The sequence below is a fragment of the Gymnogyps californianus genome, chromosome 2 (assembly GCF_018139145.2).
Source record: "Gymnogyps californianus isolate 813 chromosome 2, ASM1813914v2, whole genome shotgun sequence".
NCBI classification, from domain to species: Eukaryota; Metazoa; Chordata; class Aves; order Accipitriformes; family Cathartidae; genus Gymnogyps; species Gymnogyps californianus.
This window is the reverse complement of record NC_059472.1, coordinates 14,897,092-14,914,540: the sequence shown is the minus strand read 5'-3', so window position 1 is coordinate 14,914,540 and position 17,449 is coordinate 14,897,092. Positions and strand designations below refer to the sequence as shown.

Below are 17,449 nucleotides of genomic sequence, written 5' to 3'. Positions count from 1 at the left end.
CACATTTTCTTTCTCACCTGCCCTGTCTCTTCTATGCCATCTAAGCTGTTCTCCTGCTCGCGGCTCACAAGACAGCCCACTCGCTCCAAGACGCAGCAGCACAGTTCTAGCAGTCAGGCCCCCTCATCTTCCCATTTCTCTCCCATTTCACTTTGTCATTGAAGCTTCCCACATGGAGCTGCTCACCCCTTGTACATAGCTGCTATACCACCATTTTACAATTATAAATTAACTTTTTATTACCAGCTGTTTATGAGGACATGTTTCCAAAACCTTCTTAGTCAACAAGGATTTTCCACTGTGGTCGAACACTTTTGAACTGTCCCTAGATGAGACGCAATCACTCCATGATTACTGAAAGCTTCAAGGTTTACTACATGAGATGAAATATCTATGTTCTCATGGAAGAGATTACATGGAGGTGGAGGTTTCTTCCTCACTTTTATCCTACTGCTGTTCTATTTCTTTGAACACAGTACTATAACCTTTTATTATTTTACTACACAAAATTATTAGCAGATGCATATAAGAAAAGGCTGTTTCCTGACAGACAAGAAAATATTATCAATATCCACAAATGATTCTGATGCTGTTGTCCTGGCTAGTATAATCAGAAATATTATTTTAGGAATGCTATATAACATCTTGATCACTTCTAAACCCAGACATAATACACAGTAAAAATGCACTGAACTATTATGGCACACTGTTTGAAAGTACTTGCTAGCACTATCGCAATTGCTTACTGTGTAAGATTTGTGTTGCAACACAGTAAGAGCTAGATTATTTTTTTATATATGTTTGGAGAGAATAAAAATAGTAAATTAGAATAACTTTTCTAACAAATTGGTCAAAATTCACTGGTCCTAAAGGCCTTCACTAACAAACATAAGAACCACTTGTGATAATCTCGAAAGAGAAAGTAGAAAAGAAATATTCATGTATGGTTTTTGCTCTGTGTTGCGTCACTGATTAAAACATCAATAACACATCTAAAGCTCATCACTTATATTTTTATTTTTCATGCAGATTCCAAAGGTCAATGAAACTCAATTTACTGTTTTTATACAATAATCCTTGTCAATCTATTTAGAACAGGATTAAAAGAGAAACAACCACTACGAGCTTTGCTAAGGGAGAGGTTGTAGTCAATCTGTTTATATATGTGGCGGATTAATACCCATTAACAAAATTATGAGAGGAACTCTCTAACAGGTAGGAAAGTTTCAAGTTCTGCCTTGCCCTACTTGCTTGTGTCAGCACAGCAGCTTTATTCTTCTAGTGTATTTGCATGCAGCAGCAACAATTTTCTGTTTTTACCTCTTCCTCAATTCTAAGATTTATAAATACAGTGGGATATTCAGACTAATCCTAGAAATTATTCTTCCTTTGCACTCTATTTCATCCTCTGCAGTCAAACTCCCTTTTGCTGCACATATTCTACTATGCCTGATCTCCGTCATCCACCTACTATCCCTGCAGCCTATGCCTTCCTCGGCTTTTTCTTTTGATCCTTTGAGGTCAATCATATAATCCCAGGCTACGAGATGTATAATTTCACTGCTCCCCAGTCTATTTTTCCATGTAATTATAGCACTGGACGCAGAGGGCTGCTACATTACTCTGAAGAAAAAACGTTTGCAATCTCCTGTTTCACTGTAAGATCACCCAATTCTCATATCTTACATGTTAGGACAAACTGAAGCATTTGGTAAAGCTGGTGAAGTGGTGTAAAATCAAAACACATTGGGTTATTAAGGTTACTACTCTCTTAAATCACTATCTCCTGTTCCTCCTCCTAATCTGATTCAGTCTCCCCCTAGTTCTATTTAGACTGCACTTCCACAGACTTTTCTCTCAGCAGCAAAAGCAGCAAAGCAATACTCGCCCTAACTACTGCCAGCATGGCAAAGTGATTAAAGGAAGCCAAATTAACAAGGAAACACTGCCAAAGGGGACAGTTCTCACTGGTTGCTCTTGACCAACTAGTACAGAGTATGCTATCACTAATAAAAGCCAGAGTGAGATAATTCAGGTGGATGATAAATTGATAATCAACTCACTGAAGTCAAAGAACTGAGCAGTCAACTCAATGAAAAGAGAGAAAGTAGGGGTTGGGGACTGAAATAAATGTGCCGCAGGAAATACAACACTAAATGGGGTGCTCCATCGTCAGCTCAGTTCAGCTAGGACACACTTGAACTTCCACTCCACCCTGCCCCCTCTCCAACCTGGTAGAAGTCTTTGTAAGATCCTGAAGGAAACCAGGTTTGTTTAAAAAAAAAAGGGGGGGGGGGGGGGGGGGGGAAACAGGGAACAACCTACAAACCCAGAACAAAAACCTAACCATGGGAGAGGAGTATGGGAGGAAGAAAAGAGTTAAATAAGAATTTCATCAACAATGACCCAGTTTTATTTGCCATCATTGTGCCCTGTATAGAGAAGCCAATTTAATTTTCAAATTCAGTTTCATCTGTTCAGTTTATTTTGTGTTTTTAGAATCACTTGCAATTTGCATAAAATATTTTAGAGCACAACAATAGGATGCACTCTGGTGTGGTTTTTTCCCCCCCAAATGTCAGGCCTGTTCACATAACCTGACTACATTCTACAGCATTCTTTTTGGAATTAAAAGCTAAGACAACTTCCTTTCCAATTATTCTTCTTTTTGGCCTTTATCAGCATTTTTGTGTCCTTTGGAACCTGGAAACCAGGGTGGGGGAGAAAAAGTCAACGGGGGGGGGGAGAAGGTACTATCTTACACTGTTTTCCTCCCAGCAAAAGGCAGAAGGGGCAATATGTACTAATGGACACATACAACTAATTGAGTTTCATCTGAATTTGAGAGTTTAATCAACATGCTGAACACTTACCTGACCTGAGCATTTCATTTGACACTGTTCTTTATTTTTTTTCTCCCCTTCAAAAATACTGTTTAAAAATGAAACCCTTCCAATACTAAATTATTTCAACAGGGAGTAAGGGAACATGAAACAGCAGCCATGGAAAACAAAGCTGATAATTATTCAGGCAAAAAAACTTTTCTGAAATAATCTGCTACCAGTTACTATGGACAATTAACTATAGTTTGCAAGCCATAAAGTAGCCTTCCCTACAGAAAAAGAAAACAGTCGTGACAGTTTAATAAGCATAAACCTTAACAAGCACTTCAGATTCTTCTTCTACAGTCAACAAGAAAGGTTTCAGGAAAGCTTAGTACATGGAATAACACCCTCAGTTTTCCTCATCAACTTCACAAATCACCATCTAATGCTGAAATGTTGACAATTAAGCTATTAGTTCTTTAGGACAAACCTGAAAAAAAGCAAAAATTCTGAGTCACCAAAAGAGAAGTAAGTTTGAGACAGTCTTATATCTGAAGGAGAACATACGATTGTGAGTCTTTATCTCCAGAAAACGTTTTTCTGTTTAATCAGCAAGGATACTGATTATTTAAAAATACATCTTCAAACCTGTACGCAAGCTTTATTTAGATAAAAGACTCTATTATCAGCATAGGTATGCTGAAGTTCAGTCACATCTACCTTTTCATAATGAAAACACATTCACAAAATCCTGCACAATTTAAAGTGTACTGCTAAGATTGAAAGCAATCAGCCTTGAATGAAAGATGAATTAATAGCAGTTCTAAAACCATTAGATACAGACTCTATTGTCATGCTTTTGTTTAAAGCAAGGAAAAAAAGGCAAAAAAAGTAGAGGGTGTCTAGGTCAGCAAAGTCATCAGTAGTTGATGGATGCACTTACAGACATTAGAGAAAAAAGGAAAATAGGCAGAACATAATACCCACTTATGAGATTCTCTATGTTAAGGATAGAAAAAAGGCCTCAAGATATGCAGTAACTCTACCTTGTTTAGAGCTGAAGGTTTTCTATTTTCAGATATGCATGTCAAGGACACATTTAACCCTAGCAATGCAGCTTGATGCATCATCACAATATTAGTTCCTAGACATTGGTAAAATTAGAAATAATCATTCTACCAAGTATATCTTCTGAGAACAGCCCCTACCAGTAGTAACTACGAACTCTGGGTGAGGAACTAGGAGGTAAGGGAGATGGAAGAATTGATGCTCCAGACCATGTTAATGACTGCTAGCAGTTGTGTGGCAACCTCCAGGTAGGCAGGAAATGCAATGTTTATGTTGTAAGAAATGGCCAATGTAACAGCTTCCAATAACCCAAAACGGTGGCCTTGCTCCTTCTCCCCAACAGCCCAGGCTGCACACTGTAGCTGCTTCTACTGTTGCAGCTCTTGAGGTTGCAAGGAGAAGGGTCACATCTGTGAGCTGCTATGGGACATAAGATGGGCACGGCTGTCTCCCGAAACCCATGTTGAGCTTCTCCCGCTGCACACTCGCAGTCAGACTGGTGAGAAGCCCTAAGCAGATGCTGCTGGTTATTCAGTCTGAATCAGGCATAGGCAGGCTTTAGTAGCACTGCACCACAGGGATGAGGATCAGCACCTCCCATTGCAGGCAACAGTTTGCGAAGCAAGATTGAATACTACATCAGTCCTAACTGGTCGTAGCTAACTCTGACTCTAGTGAACTTTCTGCTCTCCATAGGGGGGTAGATGAAGAGAAAAGATACAGGCTCTAGGGGGAGAATCATTCTTCTACAGTTGGAAAAACTGAGCCACAGAGAAAGAACTTCACTTCTAGTGAAGAGCGACAGGTTTCTAAAGTCCAAGACTAATAAAAAGAAAGGGGGAAAATGAAACACACACACGCCAATCATTTCCTTTTAATCCAAAAGACAGATGTTTTTTCAGATTAAGCAGTATTTGCTTGCCAGAAGATCATCTTGAACATAGCCGTACACATGGGACTAGTCTATCCTAAGTGTTCAAAGTATGATTTTTGAGGTAAATGCAGCTTCTAAAATACAGTCTCCTAACGCAAGGTGTCACCTCCATCAGACATTAATAACCATTTCAACATCAAATGCAGAGGCTGGTTAGCTAGTAAGGCAGAGGACAGAACTGAGTCTGAAATCCAAATACCTAAACTCAAGTGTCAATGCAGTCACCAAAGTGTAGACAGATTCAGCTGAGCAGTGCTCACTTCAGATGGAGTCTGATCCCCCTCTACGCTCCTCTGAGCATGCTGACTACATCTCCACCAAATGTAATCGGAGTTTAGACACCTAGCTTACACATAGACACTTAAGTTGCCCTTATCAGCAAGCTCAATTCCACCCACGGTAACTGAGGGGAAGACAGACTCCACTCTGCCCCAGGCCACCCTTTTCCAGACTCTCCTAATGAAATCCCTTCCCTCCTTAGCACACCTCTGCACTGAGGGAAAGCTTGACAGGTTGGTAACACAAGAAACACCCTTCAGACATTATCAAGGCTATTACAGTCCCACATCCCTTTTGTGATTGTGACACATTTCACCCCCAGTGCTCAGCAATTATGTTATTTTCCAAAATGGAAAAAAGTTCCCACTTGTAGAGAGAAAGGTGGACTACAGCAACTGCTAATCGGTTCTGTCAGAAGTGTCCAGTGAGCACGTGGCAGATTAATGAAATTATTGTTATAACTCAGATGAGGTGCACTATTTGCAGAACCTGCAGTGCCAGCAGTGGAACATTAAACTGCTTTCCCATTTTAAATGCTAAATTGGTTCTATAATACATTTTGTAATCCCTCTAATCACAATGCTATTATTTTCTTTACCAGGCGATTCTATACTTTTCCTCCCCCATCAAGGCAGCTGTGTCATTAAAATACTGCTTTATTTTTGAAGCAATCTCTATGAAGCCCTTAAAGTAGCTTCAAAGTGAAAGCAGAGGGTTTGGATGGCTTTGTAGAGCAGCTTCACGAGGCAAGCCACAGAACTGGCACTATAAGTACATTATGCATCCACACGCTGTATGGAATTGCTTTTTCCTTTAAAAGCCACTCCATCTTTTTATCTATGTTTCTTGTTCCCCAAAGAGAAGAAGTTCTTTTAAATAATGTGTCTGTGTCTACACGTGTCTATAGCATTAGACATCCCACTTATTTCTAGAGTACTACCATGGCTTTTTACTGCTTATGTTTGCTAATACTGCAATTGCTGCTCCTTTTCACACTGGTGTAATGGGAAGGAACACAAATTTCACACTGATAGCTTTCACAGGACAACAGGAGCCAGATCAGACTACGTTTCCCTCCTTGTGCTCCCTCAGTTGCCTCTCTGTAACCATCTGCTCTCACCTGCCCTATACGAGGATTGCATTCACTCCCTGCAGCAGAAACCACGGCTTTGCTGTGCATTTGTGCAGCCCCTAGCACACCACAGGGTCACAGACTGCACCGTTTCCCAGAGGCCAACACCTTGCCGTCCTTCGTGTGCATGCAACCACTGAAAATGTTTTCATCGTTGATTTTTTGGTGAAGGTCCAACTGTAAAAAGCCTGACAAACAAAAATTTCTCTTCCTATTACCACCTGATGGACTGAAGTCATAGAGCATGCTTGTACAGATGAATTTCATAAAGGATCCCTTTAAATAGTTTGGAAGGTCAATCAATAGTCATCTTTGTGAGTAAACTTAATCTGTTCTGCTTATCTAAAGAGCTAAGTATTAGTCTGAGCTAATTATTTTGACTTCCTATCGGGAGAAAGAAGAGAAGCAATAGGAAAATAATCCCACCTTGTGATCAGGGGTGAAGGAGAAGGAAATTAATAATGGTCCTTTGCAGATGCCCTTCTTTTCCCCTCACTGTCCTGGGCAGAGCAGAACAAACTCACTCAGGCAAGATCTCCCACTTGCACGTGGCTGCTGTCAGGGCAGATGATATTTCAGAACCTCCAGGCACACAGTCAGGGCGAACAGGATGAACCAGAGAAGCCAGATCTTTTATGCTGAATGTAGAAACCTCACTGCAAAAACGTGGGCCTTCATATTACACTATTTATAACAAGAATGGATGATACAGCAATGGGAAAAAACATGCTACAGCAAGAATACACTTGGATTCTGCATCAGGAAGTTTGTCCTCCTGTGATAAACTGGCTTACAGGACCCCAACAGAGAGATGTTTTTTGTTTTCCTGGCTCATGACAATGTAAATTCTGAACCAAGCAGCTATATTTTGCACTACAGGTAGGGTTACTCTACCACTTCATTCACACCAGTAAAAGCCCACAGTGATAAACGAAACATCAGCCTCAGCTGCTTGAAGTGTATAGAGTCACTGAGCACTCCTGTTTCACCGCTCGGGACAGGAGGTTTGTTCACCGCACACTTCTGAAACTTCAGACTTTAGCCAGAGATCACAATCATGAATGGTAGGCTGAGAGAGGAAGAGATACATACACAAACATTTCAGGCCCCAATTTAGACACCTGAAAGCAAGACAATGTGCATACTTCTAACTACGCAACACATGAAAGAAAAAAATCTATTGAAAATGAAGATAGAAGCAAGCACACTAATTATTGTGTATTACTAATAATCACAGAATGTGACATTAGAAAGGCATATTGCCCTGAAGTGTAATTTATTTCGGCTATCTAATATTAACATTTACCAATTATTTTTAAATCCACTTCAGGCATACTGTACACTCAGATTCTGTACCTATTTTTGCTAGTCACAAAAAAGACCCAATGCAGTAAGTGGTGTTTTGTCACCATTGCAGACAAAGAGTGGGGAGAGAAAAAAAAAAGAATAAAAAAAAAAATCACACTCACATCATATCTGTTGGCTTTCATTGTGGTGATCTGATGTGGACATTGGTAATCTGTTAACTACTTCTCCACAAAAATCAACTAAAAGAAAAGCAAACTTTCTGTCAGTAAAGCAACATTTCACCATCCAGGGTCCGCACCTCCACTGGGATACATGTAGAGGTCTGCAATTCAAACACCCTCCTACCCTGCCGCACAATTTTAAAGCAAAACCTGGAGGAGTGGAATGGCCCAGCTGGGGTTATGCTGAACCTTCACTTCAACAGGCAAAATGTTTGTTAACTTCAGCCAGTCCAATCGGGGTTCTTGTTCACGTATCCTGTGGCCACCGTAAGTTTCACAAGAGGGGGATAGTTGGAAGACAAAGCCAAAGGGTAAAACCTCATTGCCCCAGTTCAGTGGCCATTGGTGTTTCTCAACCAGTTGCAAAAAAAAAAAAAAAAGAAAAAAGGGGGGGCGGGGGGGGGGGGCAGGTAAAATGGTCTTACCATACCCAGCAGCTATGCTGATGAATGCGTTTGTTCCATCACACCCATCGCCAGGACCACTGCTTGGCAAATACTGTCTCTCTCATCCAACCCATTTTATAAGCTTGATCAAAAAGGATAAACACTGTGAAGCAGAAGCCACTGATTAAAAAACCTGGAGAATTCTTCTAGAAAATTACTTTTTCTATTCTCTCATTAGAGAACAGTACCAGAACTTCCCCCCCCCCCCCAATAACTGACAAAACACTTCTATATTTCTAAGAAGAATTCTGTAACACCCTTATTACTCAGAAGCCTCACTCTTTTGTGCTTGGACATTTCATCACACACTTGACATGCACACCAAATACTTCCCAAGCAGAGCAGAACTCCCCAGGAAGCCACTGGAGCTGCTTCCACCCCAATCAGTCCTGAACTGAGCCCAGTAAGCTGAGATAAATTCTCATCCTCTTGTTACTGAGTTCAGTCATCCCTTCAATGTTGTTCCATGTCATTTTGAAAAAAGTATATTTTTTTTAAGAAAGCAAAAGCAACCAAAAGAATTAATGAGCTACACGGCAACAAAAAGTATAGTCTACTGGTGTCTATACAGCACTTATCAACAGAAGGCAAGATAAAAAAGCTTCTCACTTCTTCTACCAGTTTCTTTTCATAGTTTTCATGAACATTTTAAAAGGACTGTTAATTTGTCTCCAAGTCAGATAAAAAAACTGCCATTGCTAACACAAGATAAAAAGTCTAACTGTAGTGGTTGCCATTAAAAAGCCTTTATTATTTGCTACTGCTGCTACCACATAATGAGACAAAGTGTGTCACCAGATATGCACACCTTACTTAGGAATCAAAATTCCCTGAATAAATAATAATCTTCTAATAAGTGACAGACCAGATTTGGGTCTCATGCTCACAATGAACAGGGCTTTATGAGTGCAACATGTGGGAAGCCTTGATAAAAGTTAATACTTCCGTAAGAGATGATTTTCTGAATCTTTTTAGGAAAGTCGCCTTCTGTTAAAGCTTATACTCAGAGAAGTACAGGACTTCAAAAGGATAGTAAAACTTTTAGGTTTTTTTTAACAGAACTCTAACTCCAGATGTCCTGACTCATTGCGTTTATCTAGAGATAACTATGGTATTAAAACCAAACAGACCAGACATAAAAGCCAGAAGTAGCATTTTAATGAAAAAAGGTAAGAATTCCAGAAAACACACACAACAGAGGTTAGATATAGGTGTTAAAGAAATAATATATACATAAAAATGTATATTAAAAACCATCCTTGCTTTCTCCAATGAAGTTTTCTGCTCTGTAAAAGTGTCCACTCAACTGCCTGAATTTTTTTATATACCATGAATACTGAAAAATCAATTACTGACCAAGAAAGTGTGTATATTGATATATATACACACTTTAAAATAAATATATAAACCAAAAAGCTAAGTGTTTTTACACTGCATATAATTTCCTTAATTTGTATTATATCCTGTACATTATCAGAGTCTCACTGGATTATGCACATCAGTTTAGATATGAATAATCTTGGCCTTTTCTGGACTTGCTCACATTTTTAGCAAGGTGGTTCCTTAGGGAACCAGCTGAGGGAGACTAAGATCATTGTTCCGTTTTCCATTAAAATTCTACCTCAGTCAGCCTATAAAAATTAGATTCCATACTCATCAGGAACTTCTAAATGAGTGATCCTTCACTCACGCTACACTTTCTGCTGTCTGCATCCCAAATATGGAAACAAACACTTGTACTCCCCTATTTACATTACAGTAGCTGCATAAAAAGGAACTTTAAATCTATCTGTAGCCCATGAGTTACTACTGTTCTGGAAGTCCATAGCCAAGGACAGAAAAAGGAGGACACACTTCATTAGAAAGGAGATTTTGTTTGTTTCTTTGGACAGCAAAACCTTAAAGCAGACACGGGTTTAAAGTGCTGGAATTGGTCCCAATGAAGACAAATTAGAAAGCTGAAAGCAGAGAAGGTGGTCTATAAAGCATTGTCATGGTTTAACTCCAGCCAGCAACTAAGCACCACGCAGCTGCCCACTCACTCCGCCCCGCCTCCCAGTGGGATGTGGAGGAGGATCAGGAAAAAAAAAAAAAGTAAAACTCATGGGTTGAGATAAGAACAGTTTAATAACTAAAGTAAATTAAAATACAATACTAACAATAATAATAAAAATATAATAATTATGATGAAAAGGAATATAACAACCAAAAAAAGAAAAAAAAAAGAAATAAAACCCAAGAAAAAAAACAGGGATGCGCAATGCAGTTGCTCACCACCCGCTGACCGATGCCCAAGCAGCGATCCGCCCCTCCTGGCCAACTCCCCCCTGTTTATATACTGAGCATGACATTCTATGGTATGGAATACCCCTTTGGCTAGTTCGGGTCAGCTGCCCCGGCTCTGCTCCCTCCCAGCTTCTTGCACACCTGCTTGCTGGCAGAGCATGGGAAACTGAAAAGTCCTTGGCTTAGGATAAGCGCTACTTAGCAACAACTAAACCATCAGTGTGTTATCAACATCATTCTCACACTGAATCCAAAACACAGCGCTGTGCCAGCTACTAAAAAGAAAATTAACTCTATCCCAGCCAAAACCAGGACAGGCATCTTAAATTGCATTCAGGACATTGCATTGCTTTGTGCAATATAAGTCTCACTACTGTGGATATGAGGTATGTGTTAATATTATTTGAATACATAGGATTGCAAAAAAACCTTTTAAAAAACAACTGAGCAATGAGGAAATATAAAACAAATGGATCTGCCCACAATGTTTTATTTACAATACTTTCCTCTATTCCTGCTCATCTTTCCACTGTACAGATATGATTGCATGGATAAAGTTTCATAATGACAGCTTAATTCAACTCAAAGCCACACAAGTTACAAACCCAACTCTATATTCACATTTTAGAGGATAAAGCAACACGATTTTTAAATTTAAGGCAGAGTAAGCCAGAAAAGACAGGCCACCTCAGACTATAACATATGACTCCAAATGAAAAACATCACTAAGTTAGTACAACACATAGAAACCAAAGTTACTAACAAGGCAGCAATACATTCAGAAAAACAGTCCACTTCATTAGCTTGATACTACCATGCCAAGCTTATTCCATCAAGCAAAATGTTTAGTTTTGTGTGGTGGTTTGTTTGGTTTTAGACCTGAAGCATGCCCAACTTTCTAAATAAAGCTACTGCAATCAGATGTAGGACACCAATAGTTGATTTCACTACTTTGAGAGCACTACGCTTCCCCTCTTCCCCAGCTATCTCCAGCAGGGACAGCCTTGGAAACTGTTTTCTATTCATCAATCCAACAAGTACAGCTCAGACAGTGGAAACAGGCTCCATTACATTAAATCACTGTTGTATTTCATCCTGATTTTCCACTAGGATGAGTCTTTTGCAAGCAAAGACAACCTTGATCTGCCTGTGTTCCATGTCAACTATGCATGAGCCCATTCTCAATTGGAAGCCTCATTGCGTCATTTAGCTTTTTCACATCCAAGCTTGAAAGATCTCCTCTGAGCTTAACATACCTCCTTAGCTTTCAATACAGGGGAGATTTTCATCTGGTGATGTCAAAACACAGGCAGGATTAGCTAGCCTGTGTCTGCAAAAAGCTGGGTAAATGCATTATTAGCTGAGCTTTGTCTCAAAGCCCATCCAAAATTTGGTGGTCTTGTTATCAAATGGATGATTCAAAGCAATAAGCACAAACCTGTTCTCCAAGGGTCAAGAGAAATCAGCAACGTGCTTGATAATTGGCCACAAAACAGACTGCAAGTAGCAGTGATTTTGATCAATGCCAACCTGTACTGGATCTGGCTCAATGACTTAAGAGAGAATGAAATAAGTTTAAATTGTACTCATTTAAAACTAGATATTTTAGATAAAAATCAGAATGGAGAATTCATACCGAGCCTTTATTGTCAAGGCTACTGCTCAAAACATTTAATGCTATTTTATTTTAAAAATGAAATACATCACAACTGTATGCATATTATTTGTTAGATTTATTGTACTGATGACAGTAGGAAATACTTTTATTTGTTCAGTCATTGAATTAATTGTTACAGATTTTTTTTGACCTTTAAAAAAAAAAAAGACACTCATTTTATTTGCTCTATTAACTCCCAAAGTGTCAGATTCAGTAAAAACTCGATTTTCCACTGCAGAAATCACCCCCGAAACCCTGGTTTTAGGCCTTTAAAGATCAAAAAAGATTGATAAGGCTTTTAAAGAATGTCTCCCAATTTTTTTTTTAAACATTCTCTTATTTTTCATTCTAGTTAAAAACATATCTAATATGAGAAATTATTGTCCTATACCCAAAGTGTCTGGAGTACACACATTCACCTGCACTTGGTAGCCATGTCTACTGCATACAAACAAGAAACAGCAGCTTATGAATGCGAACAGACTCTTCACTTGTCTTTAGGAATTCACCGCTGAAGTATGTTTATTAACTGACATACCAGACACAGAAGAACTGACCTGGTATTTTACCTAAAATTAGTTAACAGTTTATCAAACTCAGTCACCCATATAAAAATCCATATATTCATATACCCATAGAACTTTTCTCTTCCTTTATCTGCCCCAGGAAAAAAATAAACAAGCAAACAAAACACACTCAAGAAAAACATATCTATTCCCATTCTGGTTGTTACTCAAGTCATTTGGAAAAAAAGACTCCACAGTGCCTGAAAAAGAGAGATTCCATTATTTTAATTATCTTCATCTCAAGAAAAATAAAATAGTGCAATGTCCAAGATGTGTGTGGGCTAAAACTCCACTGCAATACCTTGCTTCTGTAACACCCAGTTCCTCAGACTGTTACTTTTGCACGTTTGTATGTCTTTAACAGGATGATAAAAGCTTTTTAAGCAGTAGCCAGAACTTCAAGAAGCCTGGATTCTTTTAGACGCACCAAAATAAATAAGAACCCAGTCCCACCTACCTTAGATATTTCTGGCTCCGCTTGTTGTCTCTTGGGTGTCTCTCTTGACTCGGGCCCCTTTGGAGTACTAGTGCTCTTAACAGAGGGTGATTCAACTCCTTCACCTTCAAGTTGCAGATTAATGCCTTCTGTGGGGACAGGGTGATCAATACCATTTGGATTCAGATTGCAATGGATAGCTGGGAAAAAAAATGTGAGAAAGAAAACACTGCTTAGGAAAGAAGAACCCAATGTTACAAACATTTATCACAAAGTACTAAGTGTCACATGGTAACCAGAGCTATGTCAGATCATGGCAAAAGAACTGTCTGTACCTTGACAGGGATTCAGGGTGAGATATTTGAGAAAGAAAATGAGAGGCAATGCAGCATTGTATAAGGCTAGTTAGTGCAGGCTACTGTGTTGAACTGTGCTCTACTGAATTCACTACAGCGTCCAAGACCTCAACTTACAACTTTTACTAGGGTAGGACAATATACCCCATATATTCATCATTCAACCATACCTTTTTTTCTTTTCTAGGCAAGCAAGTTAAAGTTTTTCTATTACATTTTCAATTACTACAACATTCTAGGTCCTAAACAATGTGGGATAAGTAAGCTGTGCACAGCAAGTCAGCAAGTCATCTCTGCACAGAGTAATGACTTCCCAGCTGATTATCTCTCCTTCAGCACTTTGTACCACTGCAAATTACCACCTACAACATCCTAACAAGCAAGAGGGAGGTACTCTCTGGGAGCATATAATGAGGTGTGGACTAATGACAGCAGAATAAGGAAAGCAGCCAGAGGAAAAAATAAAACAAATGCAAACCATACCACAGAAATGCACATTTAGAACTATGGCAGTAGTTTAATTGTTTTCTGCCTGAAATTTCACAGTTCCAGCACTCACATAGACAGTAGCCTTAACAACCTTCTTGGCACGTGTAGTGATTTTAAAATGTGTGGATCCCTGAAGCAACTTCCACTTCATGCAACTATCCAATTTTTGCATTCATGTTCCTGGGTAACTGTGCTACTTTTAGTGCTGCTCATAATTAATGGTCCCAACTTCCCCTGTATGCAAAAGAACTTTGCTCAGATACTGTGGTGCAATGTTTGACAGACCTGAATAGAAACCCAAAACACAATGTAAAGCCAAAATAAAAGCTACCCTTTTACTCTTGCTTACTTCGAAGCAAAGGGTGGGAAGCAGGGGAAGGAATCAGAACTGCCAGTTTCTACCAGCTACGGATCAGTCCTTGAAAGCCTCTCACGGGCAACAGGCTCAAGCTGCCAGAGAAGGCAAAGGGTCCTTCAACTACAGCACCTTTTGCAAATTCATTCACCTTAAATCCCGGAGTCTTAATTGAAAACTTTGAGCCTAAATTACAGCAATTCCTTGGTGCAGAATTAAAGCAGAGGCCAAAAAGTTGGCCTTTTCTCCTTGCGATTTTTAAAAGCATCCAAATATTTATAAAAGATAAGTGATCTGTCCAAGCACTACAATACCTACATCTGCAAGCTAGGGATGGAAACATCTCCCATCTTCAAGTCAAAGGAACATTATGAAGGATAATTCATTAACAACACTGAGTGATGGAAAGCAATAAAGAATTGCAACATGTTTTATTACAAATTGCAGCCATTTTGTATAGAAGAATAGAAAATGTCACTGGCCCACAGAAAACTAGTAAATGAAACTAAAAAACGGGAAGGGAACTAAATTTCCGTCTCACTGTGAGTAGCTGTAGGGGATTAGTCCTGGACTTCTTTTACAAGTATGTAAAAGAGCCAGAGACCCCTCTCCAAATAGTCAATTCTTTAGCAGACAGCATGAGAGGAAGAGGAGGAGGAATCACTAGATTACATCATGTCCGGAGCTAAGCCCTGCAGAGACCTCCTGGGGAAGGAAACAGAAGAGGTGAGCAATGCAGAGCTTCTGGAGGTGAGGCAGGGTTTCTACTGGCCACCCCAGGGACCACCACAGGAGAAGGATTTCCAGCTAAAAATCCCTTCTTTCTCAAAAGGGATCCTCCATCTGCTTAGGCCTTGCATAGAGTTGCAGGTTTGCTTTAAAAGCACTGAAAACCCTCCGAGAAGTTTTTTTGGGAACTCCTGGGTTTCCCCTTCAGGCACCAATTTCTCAAAAACGAGCATTTTTTATTTTAATAGGGAAAAAAGCACATAAAGAAAAGGGGTCTACAGCAGTCTTTGTGGCTGTTGTTCTTATCTGTCATCTTTCTGTCTCATTTTAGTAGGGCAGGCATCTGCAGTTTCTTCCTGATACCGAGAGAGCTGCTACAGAGCCTCGTTTCCCAAACCAGCTCTAAGGAGCTTTTCCCTAAGTCTAGCTGCAGCTCTTCTTGCAAGTCTCTTTCTTCTCTGGTTCAAACCAATTCTGTAGGTTGGCTGAAGGCAATGCAAAACCAAATCCCATCGTTCTGGCATTGCCTCTCACTGGTGAGGAAGGAAAAATAGATGACTGTGTTCAAGTCACTCCTTTCCTCCTACTGGTTTTCCCAGCCATGCCACTGAGTCAATCCAAAACATAAATACTTAAACCTTAATAATGTTAGCAGAGGCATTTCCTAACTTTTGAGTCCTTTATTTATAGGTGCACTCCATACCTACCCCTTCCTGGATTTTGCTTTTGTCATGGCTACAAGACTACAATGGAAATGAACTTGAAGACAGCTGCTGCTTGATTTTTCCCTTGCAGGACCTCTTTCTGTGTCAGAGAAAATGCAAAATCCTTTTTACTTCTGCAGTGAAGCTAACAGGCCTCACCTGCTCTGGCTGCATGGCCATTATGGGAATGTATCTAGAACCTGCCAAGCTGTTATGATGAAGGGAGTCTTTGGGGCTTTTAAGCTCCCACGGGAGGTTTCAGAGAGATATGATTTTGTGGTTTATATTTATATCAGTGTGTCTTAAGACACCAAAAAAATTCTCTCTCCTAGATCATATCCACCTATCATTATCTGTCTCCTCTAGATCATATTTACCTACCTGAAAGAAACAAGTAATTACTAATGACTACTTTGCTTATCCTCCAGACCACAGAAAAGATGGACGTGATCCACCAAGACAGACTTTTTCACAGCCCAATGAGGATGGAAACTGTTCTGTTAGTAGCCAAACTAATTCCTTCCTTCACAAAAAATGGGAGATATCCTAACCAACCTGTAAAAGTACTCCCAGCACGCCCTGCTCCAGAAAGGGCTGGAAATTAGCAGTGAAAGACACTCGGTATGGAACGCAGTCCATAAAAATTCCTCCAACTGTCTTCTGCAAGGATCTCGCCTAGCTGAATAGGAAGACTCCTGCATACACCTTTGAAATGCTAACATACCTCAGCAGCATCCAGAAACAGGCAGTTTTTGGCTGTCAGCCCCCTTCCAGTGCTCACCAGAGAGAAATCACAAAGCACAGCAGACTTAACACTGCCTGGAAGAACACTGCCAGCAGCAAGCTTCCTGTGGATTGCAACTCCTCCCTTCCCAGTGGCCCCAAACAATACAGACTAGGGAGGAGGGCAGCAGGGGATGGACAAGGAAAGCCTTCTGGGTTACAGCATTGATTTACCATGCGTTACAGGGAGCAAATGATCCAGATTTCTGATAACATGGTAGCATAAGCATCACCTGGATGGCTTAAAAAAGAAATAATCACATGGCAAGATGCTGCTTGACTCTTAGCCCATCATTCTTTCAACAGTAATGAATGTTAGTGCTGTTTCAGCAATGCTTTCTGTTGGGCTCCTTCAGGATACAAAAGAGAGAAGAAACTGGAGAGGCTGCTAGCGATTACATATATGCCCATTACCTTTTTATTGAAAAGAGGTGAGTGGTTAAAAGAAATACAGGCTGCCTCAGGAAAGACTTTTCCAAAGTTGCTGATACTGGGGCGGAGGGGACACAACACACGGCCGGAAGACAACTTTTTTTATTTCCTAGGGGTAGAAGGAGAAGGATGGAGTTCATCTCTCTTGTTCACCCCCATCACAGTCTTGGCTTGCCATACACCTGGACTTAATCTGTTCCTTAAGGGAGACACAACTAGAACAAAAGCCTCAGCATGGGCAGAAGGCAAACTGAAGGGCAGGAGGAAAAAAAGCAGAGGTGAGGATAAGTATCTCAGTCACTTGGCAAAGCTAATCTCTCTTTGTCATGAGCCATCTTCAGGTAGCCAGCTCTATTTTCCTCTAGTGCTGTCTCCAACTCTCAGCTACACAGAGGGTAAGAAGGGAAGAATATTTGCTTGCATGGGTCTGTTATTTCCTGTTA

The 17,449-nt window shown here is 40.0% G+C and overlaps 1 protein-coding gene across 3 annotated transcripts in view; it reads right to left on the bottom strand.

Annotated features, from left to right (window-relative positions):
- Positions 1-17,449, bottom strand: part of SAMD12 (sterile alpha motif domain containing 12) — a 173,365-nt gene that overhangs the window by 139,622 nt on the left and 16,294 nt on the right. For all 3 annotated transcript variants that reach the window (XM_050891787.1, XM_050891788.1, XM_050891785.1), the window contains exon 2: positions 13,180-13,358. In XM_050891787.1, the coding sequence (XP_050747744.1) occupies positions 13,180-13,358 (179 nt within the window). The remainder of the gene's footprint in view (positions 1-13,179; positions 13,359-17,449) is intronic.